The 14,638-nt window shown below is 53.8% G+C and overlaps 4 protein-coding genes across 5 annotated transcripts; 1 reads left to right on the top strand and 3 right to left on the bottom strand.

Annotated features, from left to right (window-relative positions):
• Positions 1 to 1,112: 1,112 nt before the first annotated feature.
• On the bottom strand, positions 1,113 to 2,923 carry J3458_021163 (uncharacterized protein; the record flags this gene model as incomplete). The annotated part of the gene is made up of 1 exon (XM_007816107.2): positions 1,113 to 2,923. One exon carries the CDS (start codon positions 2,921 to 2,923, stop codon positions 1,331 to 1,333), a length of 1,593 nt encoding a protein of 530 aa, XP_007814298.2. The 3' UTR covers positions 1,113 to 1,330.
• A 2,110-nt stretch (positions 2,924 to 5,033) lies between these two features.
• On the bottom strand, positions 5,034 to 6,824 carry J3458_021162 (uncharacterized protein). Its single transcript, XM_066122431.1, has 4 exons — positions 6,180 to 6,824; positions 5,824 to 6,104; positions 5,375 to 5,737; positions 5,034 to 5,313 (listed from the first exon to the last, which is right to left on the bottom strand). Exons 1-3 carry the CDS (start codon positions 6,431 to 6,433, stop codon positions 5,577 to 5,579), a joined length of 696 nt encoding a protein of 231 aa, XP_065972441.1. The 5' UTR covers positions 6,434 to 6,824; the 3' UTR covers positions 5,034 to 5,313; positions 5,375 to 5,576.
• Positions 6,825 to 9,425: 2,601 nt separating this feature from the next.
• J3458_021161 (uncharacterized protein) lies at positions 9,426 to 14,488 on the top strand. 2 transcript variants are annotated; one of them, XM_066122429.1, is made up of 5 exons: positions 9,426 to 11,867; positions 11,938 to 12,041; positions 12,106 to 12,182; positions 12,246 to 12,449; positions 12,537 to 14,488. In XM_066122429.1, exons 1-5 carry the CDS (start codon positions 9,661 to 9,663, stop codon positions 13,011 to 13,013), a joined length of 3,069 nt encoding a protein of 1,022 aa, XP_065972438.1. In that variant the 5' UTR covers positions 9,426 to 9,660; the 3' UTR covers positions 13,014 to 14,488. The 2 variants fall into 2 exon arrangements, with proteins under 2 accessions (XP_065972438.1, XP_065972439.1); XM_066122430.1 differs by having other exon boundaries at positions 12,246 to 14,488.
• On the bottom strand, positions 13,133 to 14,422 carry HEM3_4 (porphobilinogen deaminase). The gene is made up of 2 exons (XM_066122428.1): positions 13,998 to 14,422; positions 13,133 to 13,933 (listed from the first exon to the last, which is right to left on the bottom strand). Exons 1-2 carry the CDS (start codon positions 14,172 to 14,174, stop codon positions 13,250 to 13,252), a joined length of 861 nt encoding a protein of 286 aa, XP_065972440.1. The 5' UTR covers positions 14,175 to 14,422; the 3' UTR covers positions 13,133 to 13,249.
• Positions 14,489 to 14,638: the final 150 nt, after the last annotated feature.

Raw genomic sequence — 14,638 nt, 5'->3', positions numbered from 1 at the left:
TTGCTCAGGGTTCCCATTGCTCGTTTTCTGACGCGTTTCGTGTCCCTGCTTCATCTGGAGTATGCAAGCAATATTTTCAGTATTGGCGGAACGACTGCTTTTTATCTGCGTGACATTTTCTGGAAGAGCTGAATGTGCAGGAACAAAAGATGACACAGGTTAGAGCAGAACATCATCGTCGCCAAAACATGGCAGGAGGGGACGTGCCAGCAGGATGTAGGCCACATACGTCAGCGGAGTTGGGTTTATCATGACATGATATCCTATTGGGGGCGCATGTATGGGCTCAGTGTCAGCCCACTGCATGATAAAGGCACACACGGGAATACCAGGTGATTACTCTGAAGATCCAACTCGATACAATTCTTGATGTTTCTCACAGACTCTTGGTGGTCATGATGCCGAACCATAATCAGCTTGCAATTCCGGGAGCCCGACAATAGTTTTGCAAAAATTATATGGCACGCTTCCAATTGTAGCAAAAGACTCTCAACAGTCTCGTACAATCAACCAGAGTCATGGCTTGTGGCTAGCCCTTACAGAAGCCTTTCGATCATTACATGGACGTCCAGGGTCTGCTCATGGCGGTAAGAGGTCAAGTGACTAAACCAAACATCATATGAGAGGAGACGCCAGCACCGTCTTAATCGGCGTGGGGGAGGCAATGTAATGGGGGAACTTGAAGCTTGCTCCGGAAATGAAAGGCCACAGGACACTTGCTCAGGTTCTCTGCGATCAGGAACTCGAATTGGTGGTCTGATGAAACGAGGAACCCAACGTATGGGATCATGAAATGGCTACCCGGTGTGTGATTGGACTAGCGGCAAGGGAGGTGGTCAAGGTTATCCTATTGAACCGGGAACGAAATATTTTAATTCCGGTTAGGTGTCGGGGTGAAAAGCAATAGATACGTATTCTATCTGGTTTACATTATTCACCCAAAGCCTGTGCTCTGGTAGAATTTTTGCCTCTCAATGCAGCAGTGAAAGAGTCAAGCACCACGTAAATAGAAACTGAGGAATCAAAAGGGAACAACTCCTCGCCGGAAACGATGGACTGAAAGTCAAAGCCTGGGCTTTCTTCATACGGCACGATTGGTCACTTGGATTACAACTGGACAACGATCGGGCAACAAGATGCCCCGGGAACCGGGCAGAGAGAGAATATTTGTTTTCATGAGTAGGTAAAAAGAGTGGAATCATACAAAAAACCAATGTTGTTTGGAATACTACTGCCTTCCAGGCATGTGTTTGCTTTGAAGGAATAACTAGCCTTGACCCGACGGCCTTGCCCGGGACAAAGCGACAATGAGCGGCGTTCTCTTCACAAGTTACAGATCGTCCACAATAGGCTTACGATGACTACCAGGCCAGGGCTCGCGAAGCCTCAACTGATCATGCGTGTGGATCTCGGCCCAGGCCTCGGGGATCTCCTTGACGCCGAGAGCGTCGAGCATGCCCTTGTAAACGGGCACCAGCGAATCCACGTCCAGCTTGTTCTGGCAGTTTCTGCACGCCGCGATGTTGCGGCGGCTGAGCACCGGCTCGCGGCCAATCTCGATCTGCTCCTCGGTGCGCGGGTGGCGGATGTAGGTGCGGATGACGAACGAGCCCGGGTAGTCGGCGCGGCTGACGTTTCTCACGCGCTTGATGGCCGCCATCTCGGCGTCAATGGCCCCCAAGTGGCCGCTCCTTGGTCCCTCGGGAACGTGGTCCAGCGACCCGCGGGCGTAGGTGTAGCCCAGCTGGCCCTCGATGTCGGTCACGTCGTCGGACGTGTAGTAGGCGTCGCGAGCGGTGCGCAAGGGATACAAGGGCGTGGTGTTGTCGAGCGTGGTGCCGGGGGCCAGGTACGGGAGGCCGTCGTGCTCTTCCACGACAGTTCCATGGTAGCCCTTGATGACGGTCAGACTGCCGGGCTGGGTCTTGCTCGCGCGCTTCTGCCACGTCCAGAAGACGTAGTCTACGAAGCAGTGGTGGAGGAAGAAGATGGGATCGAAGCCGGCCGTCTCGTTGTCGCCCATGTCGCCGTTGGCGCCCAGGATGGCGTCGGCGTCGTACACACCGCGGTGGTAGAAGCCGCCCACGGCGAGGTGGATGGCGTTGTGCGGCGACTCGAGTGACACGACGTAATCGGGGTTGTGGGAGCCATGGTCCGTGATCCACTGGCATTGCGACGATGTGTTGGAGAAGACGGTGTAGTTGGGCGCGGCGAGGCAGAGACGGAGCCGGGCCGCGACCGAGTACGTGTCAGGGTACATGGTCTTTTCGCCGCCGTCGTGCGTGATCTTGACGGTTCCCTTCAGCCAGGCGGACACGTTGTCGTTGAGTATCTTGTTTCTCGCCTTGGGGTCGTCATACTTGGCGTTGTGCACCTTGGTCTCCTCGGCCTCCTTGGGGGTGCCGACGAGCCCGGAGAGAGGGTAGCGGACTGTCGTATACCCTTCGGGCTTGGTGTACCGATTCCCCGCCACATTCTCGTAGAGCGTCTTTTGCAATGTATACGAGTAGAGCGGGTTGCGAGGACCGCCGTCCAGTGGAAAGGTAGGCGAGGTGAGGATGTCAGGGATGGGATGGTCGAGGTCAAACGTCTCATCCCAGAAAGGAAGCGTGACGTCCTCGCACCCCTCGATGGACCGCAGGGCCTCTTCGAGCCGAAGAAGATAGGCACGATGCCAGGTTGGGAACAGGACATTGCCATGATTGCAATATCCCCCCCACCAGTTGGTGTCAGAGACACCCGGTCCGCGGAAAGGCTCTCCGTGGAAGCCCCCGATCCTGAAGTAGGAGTTTGGATGGTAGGGCGGTAAAGCCTGGATACCTCTCCATGCCTTGATGAGCTTCTCCAGGACGGAGCGGTCTGTATTGCTGTCATATAGATACTGGATGTGCTGGATGGACTGGCGTATGCGAAGTTTTGCCATTGCGGAGGGAAGAGTCGGTTATCTTGGGTATAATATGGCTTCAATCTTGAGAAAACTAAAATTCACTAGAGAGCTTCAGCTTGTAGCATTGGTATGGCGGCATGTCCTTGGTTCTGCGTCCCATATTCATATTACTTGTGTAAATTTAAAAGCACGGTTCCCGTGCACCTAAGCGTTGCCGGAATACTTACATTTCAAATGGGAACATATATGGACAACGGCTTGGGGAACACAGATGGAGCAGTGGACGGCTGAAAAGAATTCCTGCAACTGTGACGGGAGAGCAAGAGTCTGACATACATACGCGATGTCAGGACCGTACTGCCGGTCTCGGAACTTTGGTGCCAGTGCCGTGTAGTTATATTAATTATATTATAGCATGGGGTGATGACGGTTGCTTTTCGCACCTCCATGTTGTAAACTCGAGTCAGAGTCCTGTCCTTCGCTTAAAGGAAATAATGCCGTGCTACCAACCTCTAGTCCTTTGTGGTGATACACGAATCCCACTGTAATACAACTTATGGGAACCTCCGTTTCTTTGTTACTTTCATAATGAAGGCCATCTGATGCAACACATTTCCCTCTGCACTCCAACGGTACAAGCCGTCAAAATCCACAATGATAAAAACAAGGACTGAAAGGCTTTTGCCGGGCTGACAGCAGCTTCTGCGGCCACACTTGTCCTGAGCCCCGAATGTACTGCGCGTACTGTCGTGGAGAATAAGAGTCAATCTGCAGCAAAGCTCCATAATTTGTGAATCAGGATATGCAATTCTGGTAGTAATACTCTGACGAGTCAGCCATACTACCAAGTCCTTGGACACACAGCTGGCCAGCTCACCCACCTCTGCGATTTGACAGGGAAGGTACGGGAAATCAGAGTTTTACTTTTGAAATTATATTGCAGCCCCAGAATCGAGGAGTGTATTGGCAATCCTAATGTTTCCAGTTCGGCCGACCGCACACAGAGGAGGCATTGTGGCACAGCAGAGTTTGTGGGGATCGCAGAATCTGAAGGCACAACCTGAAGGTCAAATTTATACAAGTCAGTATTGTAATGATTGGCGTACAACACTAATAACTGGCGATGAGAGTTGTTCGAAGCGGCAGGTAATTCCGATTGGGTGGAGGCTATTTTGATTCTCTGACCTGAACCTTGCATGAAGCCCATCCTGAAGTCGGGCAAGAACTTCCGAGTCGCTATCAAGTACCCGCAGAATTATCTGGACTCGCCTGCTTAAAGAGATCAAGTACATCGGCTAGCATCCTGGCCCACGTTGCTAGGCCAGCGCCCTGCCGTGGAGTACCAAGAAACAGAATGCCCCGAGCACAGCTGAGGAAGTTCTGAGGATGTTTTCCCGCTCGTTGTCGTGCAGTAGACAGGGCCTATATTTTCTATAACTAGACTTCGTGAGCCCACAAATCAGGCGACTTAGATCTTCACTTACAAGACCTCTTGGACTATGGCAGATGATTATAATTGGGCCGTTGTTGTGGTAAACTAGTCTAGTGCGATTATATACCAATACTGATTGTTAAATATTATGGTGGCATTGTCTTCTCTGCACCTTGCGATGCTTTGGTAGAGTTATCGATTAAGCGACATGTCACATCAAGAAGACGAGTCCTTGTCCACGATAACGTTGGAATGGACAACATGTCAAGATATGATTGGCGAAATGCGTGTAGTACGGCATATCACGACGGAATGAGAACAGGCGAGGCGTTCTCAGTCAACCTGGAGGTAAGCATCTGCATCCGCGCAGGATGGGCTTCTATCGAAATCTGGACTCTGTTGGCACTGATGCGGGAGTAGGACAAGGCACCGTTTTTGATGTTACTACGTCTTTGGCAGTGTGTGCCAGGATATATTTATCCACAACAAATATACACTAATATACTGCAGTATCTCGATACACGGGACGATAGCCAGGTACCTGTTCTGGCCAAATTCTTTTATCCTCCCGCCGTACAGCAAGCAATATAAGTCTTTCCATAATAGCAAATTCGAAGCTTCAGGTGTACATCACACCTCTCTATAAGCCTAAGGCTTGCAAGAGAGCAATGAATAAAAAAGAAAGATGTACATCAAAGCCCTCAAAGGCCCCTGGTGAAAGGCCCGTACAGTCAAGATTCAAGAGATGCTGCTAAATGTTGCGGAATGCTCGACCAATTGCTAGCGAGGTGGCACGGCGTTGTACTAAGAGTGACGGCTGGGATTTTTATGTTAGCATTCTTGGGCAGTAATTGCAGAACTCCTACAAGGCTTCGAGAAGCTGAAGTTCTCGATCTAAAACGGGGGACGTTCGGAACATGCAGGAAACAGAATATTAGCTAGGGTATATTTAGACTCGTTCTAAAAGACTAAGGTCTTGTTCAAGCCATCCAACCTGTCACCCAGTCGGTCAGCTATGACACATACTTGGTCCATCGGCATAACCCAACACTTACCAATCAGTGGTGGCGGAGAGGTAGGCAACTGTGTCTCGTGGTACTGTCCGAGGAACAACACAAGGCGATGTAGATACATGTACCCGTTGACAACTAAGTGGGCTGGCCCACTTAGTTGTCAACGGATAGTATTTCACAGAAAATCAAAGCAGAAAAAACTGGGAAGCTTACGACGATTATATCAGCGCCGCCTTGTTCAGGCCTACATAGCGGTCCACCAGTAACGCTTGGCATTGTCGGTAATCCAGTCAATGATGGCAGACTTTTCTGCGCCGGAGACATGCTGGTCTTGACGAGCAACACCCTGTAGGATATTATGAATATTTTTGGTGATGCGAAAAACGGCCTGCCGAGGCTTCGGGACTGGCGAGCAAGGCATTAGTCTGGGACGATGCCGGCTGATGTGCGAGACGAGATGAGAGCAAGTGAAACAGAAAAGAGCCGCTTACCATACCACTTTACGTCCACGGAAAGCAGCCGTGAGAGACGCACCAGCCCATGTCGCATAAGAGCAACACCACCTCCTTGCGGCGTGGCACTGAAAAAGGCCATTTTTGTCCCTGCAGCTCGCAACTTGTTCACATAAAACATCAGTACATCCCACGATTCTCTCGAACAGGTCGTTTGGTAATCCTGGATACTGCAGAGCCGAATTATACCTCCCGCATCGACTTCCACGGAACTGTGCCAACCGATTTGGAGTGCGGGAGTGAAGGGTAGGTTAAAGCACCTTTGTCACACTTTAGCCCTGTTCTTTGCCCTTGGCCGGACTTTTAACCCGTTTTCAAGGAGAGAATCGTAATACTTGCATGATACACCTACGAGCCATTGAGTCAGCTTGCTCGTCAACATTCTTGTCGTGACATGGCGTCCTCGACCAATTTTCCTCGGGAACGGCGAAGGGAATGATGTCGAGTTCGAGCCCAGTCGTGGGGACAAAGCAGAACAAAAGTCGCCCATCACGCTGGGGAGGCCAGCGGCGACGATTTTGGCATCGCAACTATGCATACACGACTCAAGGCGTGCGATAATGTAATCTGCGATGGACGTTGCGCTCATCAACTCAAGGTCCGTGACGTGGAAGTCTACAAGTTGGACGGCATCACGGAAAGCAAGGGCAACCGTCGTGCTCTGCTCACTGTCAAGCAATGCAGAGATGCCCACGAAGCGTGTCTCAAATTCTGTCAGAGAGACCAAATTGAGGTCTGGTGTGATGTTGAAATAGACGTTATCGTGAAAGTCATGTTCCGTCCCTCGGCTCAGAAGCCTAAAGTACGCACACCCAAGGTGTTCTGACGCGCACACGCAGTCGCAGCCAAGAAGTAACGCCCTGTATCTCAACGGCTTCCTTGGAGACTGAATGTCGGCGTTTGAATATGGCCCATTGTGAGAAGTCGGCCGCCATGTTGTCAAACGTCACAACTCGTCGTCATGGGCACGTGAATGAACCACACGAGTTAAGTTTGCGCCACCTCAACGGTAACAAAGACGGGCGGACCCAAACATGCCGTACTGGTATTGGAAATCATGCCACCTACTCGCCTCCACAAGTCCAGCTCACTTATAAAGCTCTGCCCCCCCGAGGACTCTTTGCAAATCACGCCTCGGCGAAAGGACCACTACTAAAGAATGCCGTGATGCCTCGCATTGAAAGCACAATGCCTCCAGTCGACTCTGCTGGAAAAAGCATCCAGGTGCCAGAAACGTTATTTCATATGGTTGTTTCCGTGACAAACAAACGGCCACATACACGTTCTCAGCCCGACTCGCAGAACGTACATTCTGGGAACCTACGGAACACTCCACGCCGCAAAGTTGTGTGCGCTCCGTTCACTACAGGAGCTGACGCTCATTCCTGATTGTTTTGATGCTTCCAAAGTACACTTCAATGGAGGACGGCATTTTGAGAATGAGATCATTGGCGACACTGCCGTTGTTTCCGTTCCACTGCTTGCCGGGCAAGAATTGAGCATCTCCATACAAGAGGTGCCGAACACGGAGTCCTTGGCCACTACCCCTGACGGGGTTGTAATCCCAGCGCCGGGCGCCGAGCACCTGCACTACGTCTTGCAAACGGCCATGAGTTTCACAAAGGGCAACCGGTAGTTCAGGCTACGCAGATCAAGGGAACGTACGTACGCCGTACGGATGCATGGAGCGCAGCGCACAGATTGCTTGATAGGGAAAGCTACATCAAGTATAGTGATCGAAGCGACGCTGAGTTCTGGGGCCATTGGCCCTACGGAGAGGAAGTTGTCGTTCATGCGGGCGTGTGTGGGCGGCCAGACTTATTATGTGTTGGTGAAAACGGCAGTCTGGGCGGACGCTGCGCAAAGGAGGGAACTCGAGGACTTGTTCAAGCCATCTGTCCATGAGACATGATGCTTAAGAGGGGAAATTCGCCGCCATACAGGCACGGTGGACCAACACGGAGCGCAAACCTGGTGACAATAAGCACGGAGAGCCCGGTGAGGAGGAAAGACTTGGCCTTCGTATGTAACTCGGCAAGGAACTAAACAATTGCCATTTCGGCGAGATATGCACCGCCGGCTTGGCAGTGGAACCAAATGTTGACAGTGTGTTGGCCCAAAATCAATGTTTCAAACAACACAGTATTCTTGGTAGCCGTAGCCGTGTAAGCCACAGTAGATGAGCGAAGTCAGGAATAGTAGAAAGTAACTCCGCGTAGAGAGGCATTCGGAAGAAGCGTTGAAATAATCAATATCATGGACCAGTGCTTTCTTATGCGGTTCAGTGAGCCACCGAGAACCAAACTGCGAGGTGTAAACGCAATCTCGTTCATGCAATTGCGACCTAACGTGGACATATGGAGGAGAAAGAGTATGTTTCCAAGCATCATTCCCGAGTACGGCATTATCAGTAGTACCACACGTTCATCCCTCGCTCGGCAGCATATATATAATCGCCCGGCAGCATGTAAAGCCAACTGAATCAGTGCGTTACCGGTCAAGATTGCGGTATGGCGGTTTGTGAAAAGCCTCAGAAACAATACGGCCTGTACTGCTCCCAAAATGGCATGCCTCACGGGCTACAACGTAGCACAAAGCCTGTGAAACACCCAAAATCATCACGCAAGGCGTCCGGACTGGACCGGTTGGAGATGTTGGTTCTGACGGCACGTTCGTTCCCTAATATTGCCACAGGGAAAAACCTGCCGTGTGTACAATCAACGTTGATCCATGGGAGTTAGCAAGGCAGAGTTGGCCGTTGTGTTTTTGGTGCCGCCGTCGGGGTACCCGGTGGAGAAGGTCGTATTTTTAGATTTGATGTTGCGAATTACTCGCGATCCAGTCGGCAAATTGTCCATGTTGCAAATTGGCATGAAGCTATTACTAGATACCGACTGGGAATGTCGGAGTGGGGGCCATAGCTGACTTTTCATAACCAAGACAGAGGTTTGAATCCCGTCTCGGGGGAGTCAAGTATTCTCTGGACGTTTCATTCCCATCCACCTTGGCTGCCACCCATCCATAAATACTCTAGTTGGCTGTTCACGTTGATGCAATATAATGGGTACTGCTCGCTGTGTGTCACTGTTGTGCTCTGAGCCCGTCATTATGTGTCACGGCGCCGCAACTTGACAAGTCTTGCAACGCGTCTGGGGCACACATCGGGGAACGAGGCTTATGACGATATATTGGCAAATTGACACTCCATGCACTTCTCCACCAAGGGCCCGGTGGAGTTCATCCTGGTTGATGCCGAGCGTCGGCGTACTTTTTCTGACGCAAGAGGGCATGCGACGGGCCTGGACTTGTCAAACCCAGCACCCTGCCTTACCGGCTAGCCGGGCCTCAATCTCGCCCTCGTGGACCGTTTGGTTCCACATGAATCTGAGACATGCGTCTAGTTGCCATGGCTCTGGAGTCCTTCCGAAGGAGGGCGCGGTGTGTCTGGCAAAGTTGGCCGAAACTAACTACAAACAAGCCTGTGCTGAATGGTCTGTCCGGCATGACCACGATTCTCCAAACCCCAACACGCTTCGCCAAAACATGTCGGCCCCGTCTTTAGTTTGCCGTTGTTTTCACGGCGCGTTGAAACAATGTATTGGATCCTGGCGGCCCACGTATGTGTGTACATATGCCGCTCACGATTCCGTGGAGCTTGGCCGATGACACAATGCGTCGAACCCTGCATCACAACCGCCTTGCACCGCAGCCGTGGGAGACTATGCTATATATGGGGATGATTGCTCCGTCACAAACCCGTCTTTCGCCTGGCCTTCAACTCGGCATCGCCTGGGGCCCGGCAAACGAGATCCCATCATGTCTCTCTATCGCATAGGCGTCGACGTCGGCGGCACGAATACGGATGCCGCGATTCTGGACATTCACGCCCTCAACCAGCCCGGCCGAGGCGTCCTTGCGTCGCACAAGGCGTCCACGACTCCCGACATAACGAGCGGTATTGAGGCCGCCATCGCCGCCATCCTCAAAAGCTCTGCGGTGGACCAGCGCCGCGTCCTCAGCGTCACCATCGGAACGACACACTTCATCAATGCCTTGATTGAGGCCGATGCCCGCAGACTCGACCGGGTCGCCGTCGTGAGGCTCTGCGGGCCCTTCACGAGGCAGATCCCCCCCTTCTCTGGGTTCCCCGTTGGCCTCCACGGCGTCCTCGACGGCGGCGCCTATTACCTCGACGGCGGCCTGGAAATGGACGGGCGCCATATCGCGCCTCTGAGCGAGGAGCAGGTTCGGTCCACGGCGCGGGACATCATGGCGTCCGGAGTCAGGTCCGTGGCTGTTGTGGGCGTGTTCTCCCCCCTGGATCACGACAACGTCTACGAGGAGAGGTGCAAGACGATGCTCCGGGACGAGGCACCGGAACTGCGCGTTGTCTGCTCGCAAAACATTGGGCCTCCTGGGTTCGTGGAACGGGAAAATGCCACCATCCTCAATGCCGCCATTCTGCGGACGGGCCACAGGGTCAAGAACGGCTTCAAGCGCGCCATGAGCCGCCTCAACCTGACCTGCCCGCTGTATCTTTCTCAAAACGACGGCACCCTCATCGACGCCGAGACCGCCGCCGACTTTCCCATCAAGACGTTTGCGAGTGGACCGACCAACAGCATGAGCGGAGCTGCGTTCCTCGCTGGCCTGGATAGAGATGGCGCCGCCAAGGCCCCGGTCGTGAATGGTGTCGAGTCGAAGCTCGACGGCCATGGATTGCCCGACATTGCCAGTGGCGGTCAGGGGGATGCTTCTGCCGAATACGCCGTCGAGCCTCAGGTTCTTGTTGTCGACATTGGAGGCACAACCACTGACGTCTGCGCGCTTCTGCCCTCTGGCTTCCCGCGTCAAGCCCCCGGCTTCGTGGAGGTCGCCGGTGTCCGGACAGCCTTTTCGATCCCTGAAGTCGTCTCGATTGGCTTGGGCGGCGGCAGTAAAGTCGTGGTTGACCCGGAATCGCCGCAGTCCGTGTTAGTTGGCCCCGGATCCGTGGGCCATGAGTTGCTGTCCCAGGCAAAGGTCTTTGGGGGCCCGACGCTGACCGCCACCGACATTGTTGTTGCCGAGGGCAAGGCTTCTCTGGGCGACGCGTCGTTGGTCAAGGACGTGGCAGCAGAGCTTCGCGAGGGTGGTCGGAGGGGGATCAATGCGCTCCTGGAGACCGTCATCGACAAGATGAAGGTGTCGACGGCGCCGGTGCACGTCCTCCTCGTGGGCGGCGGCTCAATCTTGGTGACTGAGAAAATTGCAGGAGTTGACAAGTGCATCGAGCCCATCCATCAAGGCGCGGCAAACGCTGTTGGTGCCGCCATTGGCAAGATCTCCGGCGAGGTCGACACCGTGGAGATCCTGGAGGGTAAAGACGAGAAGGCGGTCATTGCCGCTGCCTGCCAAAGGGCAATCGACCAGGCCATTGCCAAGGGGGCCCGGCCGGACGATGTCAAGATTGTCGAGGTGAACAAGATGCCTCTCCAGTACATGTCGCAGGTGACGATTCGGATCCAAGTCAGGGCCGTGGGGACTCTGGCCATTCCAGACGACGTGACTCTGTTCGAGGCACCCGAGAGCAGTGACGGGGCGAACGGCGACGACGACGACGAAGACGAGGGAGAAAAAGTCAGCGTCCCGAATGCCCTCCACCCTACGACCAAGCCTTCGCTGGGAGTCGATTTGGCCACATACCGCCCAGACGTGCGAGGCGGCACATGGTATCCCTCAGATATCGACCTTGAACTCATTTCAACGGGGTGTGCCATCTTGGGGACTGGTGGCGGCGGCCCGACCTACTACGAGTACTTGAAGAGTCTGCAGTGCCTGAGCAACAACGACAAGGGCCGGATGCGCATCGTCTCTCCCAAGTCGTTGAAGGACGATGCTATTGTATGCCTCGGCACGTGGTATGGCAGCCCGAGTGTGATTAACGAACGCATTGCTGCTGGCAATGAAATTGTTGATGCCATAAAGGCTGTGAACAGAATCCAGCATATAGAGAGATTTGACGCCGTTCTTGCTGATGAGATGTGCGTTCTCAGTCCCCCCAAATACCTACCCATTGCCAATTGATCCGTGAAAGACTAACCATAAAACCAGCGGCGGTGGCAATGGCCTTTCAGCCCTTCCCGTTGGTACTTACTTCGATGTTCCCGTCGTGGATGCGGACGGCATGGGGAGAGCATATCCAACCATGTATCATAGTAAGACTGACGTCCCCCCCCGCGAAACCACGTTGGAGCGACAAGCTAACCCGGCCACTCCAAGTCACATTCAGCGTTTACGGACACGAAATGACCCCTGCCGTCATCACCGATGCCCGTGGAAACGCTGTTGTCGCCATGGTGAGCACCTCCCAAGAAGCTGCCGACACACAGTGACGAAGCTGTGACTAACTCATCCGCAAGGGTGTCGATAGCCCGAAGCGCCTCGAGACGATTTGTCGCAATGCAGCCGTAGAGCTCGGCCTCACCTGCGCCTGCGGCACAAACCCCATCTCCGGTGACATGGCAAAGACTATCGCGGTGCCCAATACGCTCTCCCAAAGCTGGTACTTGGGACGGGCTGTGCACCAAGCCAGGCGAGCAAAGACGAGCTACACCGACGCAATCGTAAGTCTCGTGTTGATGGCATGCCCATATCCGACCGTCTCTCCATCACACGGAGCAACAGCTAACCGCGGTCCCCGTCTGTCCTAGTTTGACGTCTGCGCCGGCAGGGTGATATTCACCGGGAAAATCGTCGACGTCCAGCGCCATCTCGGCGGCGGCTACACAATGGGCGCCGTTGTTCTCGCCCCCTTTACCGATGCCGAGCGCGAAGCCGAGTCCAAGGCTGGCGCGCAGCCCGACAAGCACATGATGATCCCCTTTCAAAACGAGTACCTGTACGCCGCGCTCTGCGACGAAGCAGGCTCCCAAGAGTCGCAGCAGGTCGTCGCCACCGTGCCGGAACTGATTTCCATTCTAGGCCACGACGGCGAGGCCATCGGCTCGCAAGACCTGAGATTCGGCCTGCGCGTCAACGTCATTGCCCTCCCCGCCCACCCGTTGTGGAAGACCAAAGAGGCCATGGCCGTCGGCGGCCCTGCGGGCTTTGGACTGAAGATGGAGCCGGTGGATGGCGGCATCCCCTTCACCGAACCGCGAAGCGTGATTGACGAGTTTAATGTATGACGAAACACTCTTTCCTGTACTGTGGCGGCCCTGTTATTGAAGCCGTTTTTTGAAAATCATCGTGGCAAATAGATGTCTGGAGCGGCCAAGCGAGCAAACACGGTCACATGAATATGATGGAGATTTATACACTTGGGCGTGTTTTTGCACTGCGGCCACTTGTAAGCTACGGCCACGCGTGCCGTTTCAAAAAGCGTAGTGGCATATTACAATAAAAAAAGCGTGCCAAACGCAATTTACATCTGGTAAACACCAAAGAACATGTACCTCTCGTCGTCGCCAAAGAACGGAAGGCTCACTTCAAGCCGGTCCACCACCTCGGCTTCCACGCGCCACCTGGTGCCTGTCCTCCGCCCGACTTCATCCCACAGCCTCTGGAAACTCTCCTGGTTATGGAGGTGGCATTTGCTCAGGGCCCCAATCTCTCTCGGCCTGAGCGTGCCGATGTGCCTCCCGAAAATGACTGCGTCGGTAGTGCCGGGCTGCAGAAATCGCACCATACGAGCACCAACCCTTACCTGCTCGTCCCATGCGAAGAGATGGAAGAAGTTCGCGGCATGTATCATTGTTACTTTGCCGTCTAGTTCCTCGAGGCTGGCGTCGCCGGTCAACACGTCTCCCGCAACAAAGGCGAGGCCTCGTTGCTCGTCCCCAAACAGCTCGTTTCCAATATGTATAAACTCGGGGTGCAAGTCTGTTCCGTACAGGCCCGACGGATGCACGCCTTTGTAGGCGAGCTGGCGGAGGGCCTGGCCGATGCAGCAGCCGACATCGAGGACTGCAGTCTTGCGGGAGTCGGGGTCCTCGGCGAGCAGTCGCTGCCTGGCGGCTTCGAAGCGAGGGTCTGTCATGCTGCGCAGATTGGCGAAGGCCCAGCGGCCAATACAGGGATATTTCACCACGTCCCATAGCCGGTCTCGCTGTGGAAAGTGTCAGCAGCGGTCTGGTCATGGTGGTCTGCGCGTTTCTGGGGGTACGGCTTACGGTACGGAGAAGTAACGCGTCGACTTCAGCGGGGGGCACCTTGCTGTATTGTTGGAGCAGTTCTTTGAATGGCGCGATGTTGTCTGGCAATTCTTTGATGTAGACGTATTCCTGCCAGGATGCTTTGGTCTTTTCTGGGTCCGTCTCCATCGCTGGTTTGAGCGTAGCTTCGTCCATTGGGAAATATGTTTGCGAGGCCAGAAAGGTGTTCTTGGCAAAGATGGATGAAGCAGACTTTAAGTGTCTAGCAAGTCTAATAGTAGCAAAGCACAGGAGTTGGTCATGTCCTGGTGTGCAAGCGGGTAAGCGGCATGGGAAAGGCGTCCGGTGTGGTATCAGAGCTCCGAAATCCAGTCACAACATTAGTCTGCTTTTGACATTTCTCAAAGACAGAGACAATTGGTTGAACAGAAGTACATATTCCATTTTTTTCTGGCAAAAAATAGCCTGAATTCGCTGATGCTTCTCTTGTTTGCTGCGCCGTGGCACCGCTTGGCTCCATTCGATTTGACGGGCATGTCCTCGCCTTGTAGAGAGAAGCACAGCCAATCCAGCGCTGGCTTTTATTCAAATATTGCGGGATAACTGAGGCTGTTGGCAAGTTGTGGCATTCATAGAGCCACCAGACTGGTTCACCAACA

The sequence above is a fragment of the Metarhizium acridum genome, assembly GCF_019434415.1.
Source record: "Metarhizium acridum strain ARSEF 324 chromosome Unknown scaffold_578, whole genome shotgun sequence".
In the NCBI taxonomy this organism is placed as follows: domain Eukaryota; kingdom Fungi; phylum Ascomycota; class Sordariomycetes; order Hypocreales; family Clavicipitaceae; genus Metarhizium; species Metarhizium acridum.
Note: the sequence above shows the minus strand (reverse complement) of the source record. Positions and strands in the feature narration are given on the sequence as shown.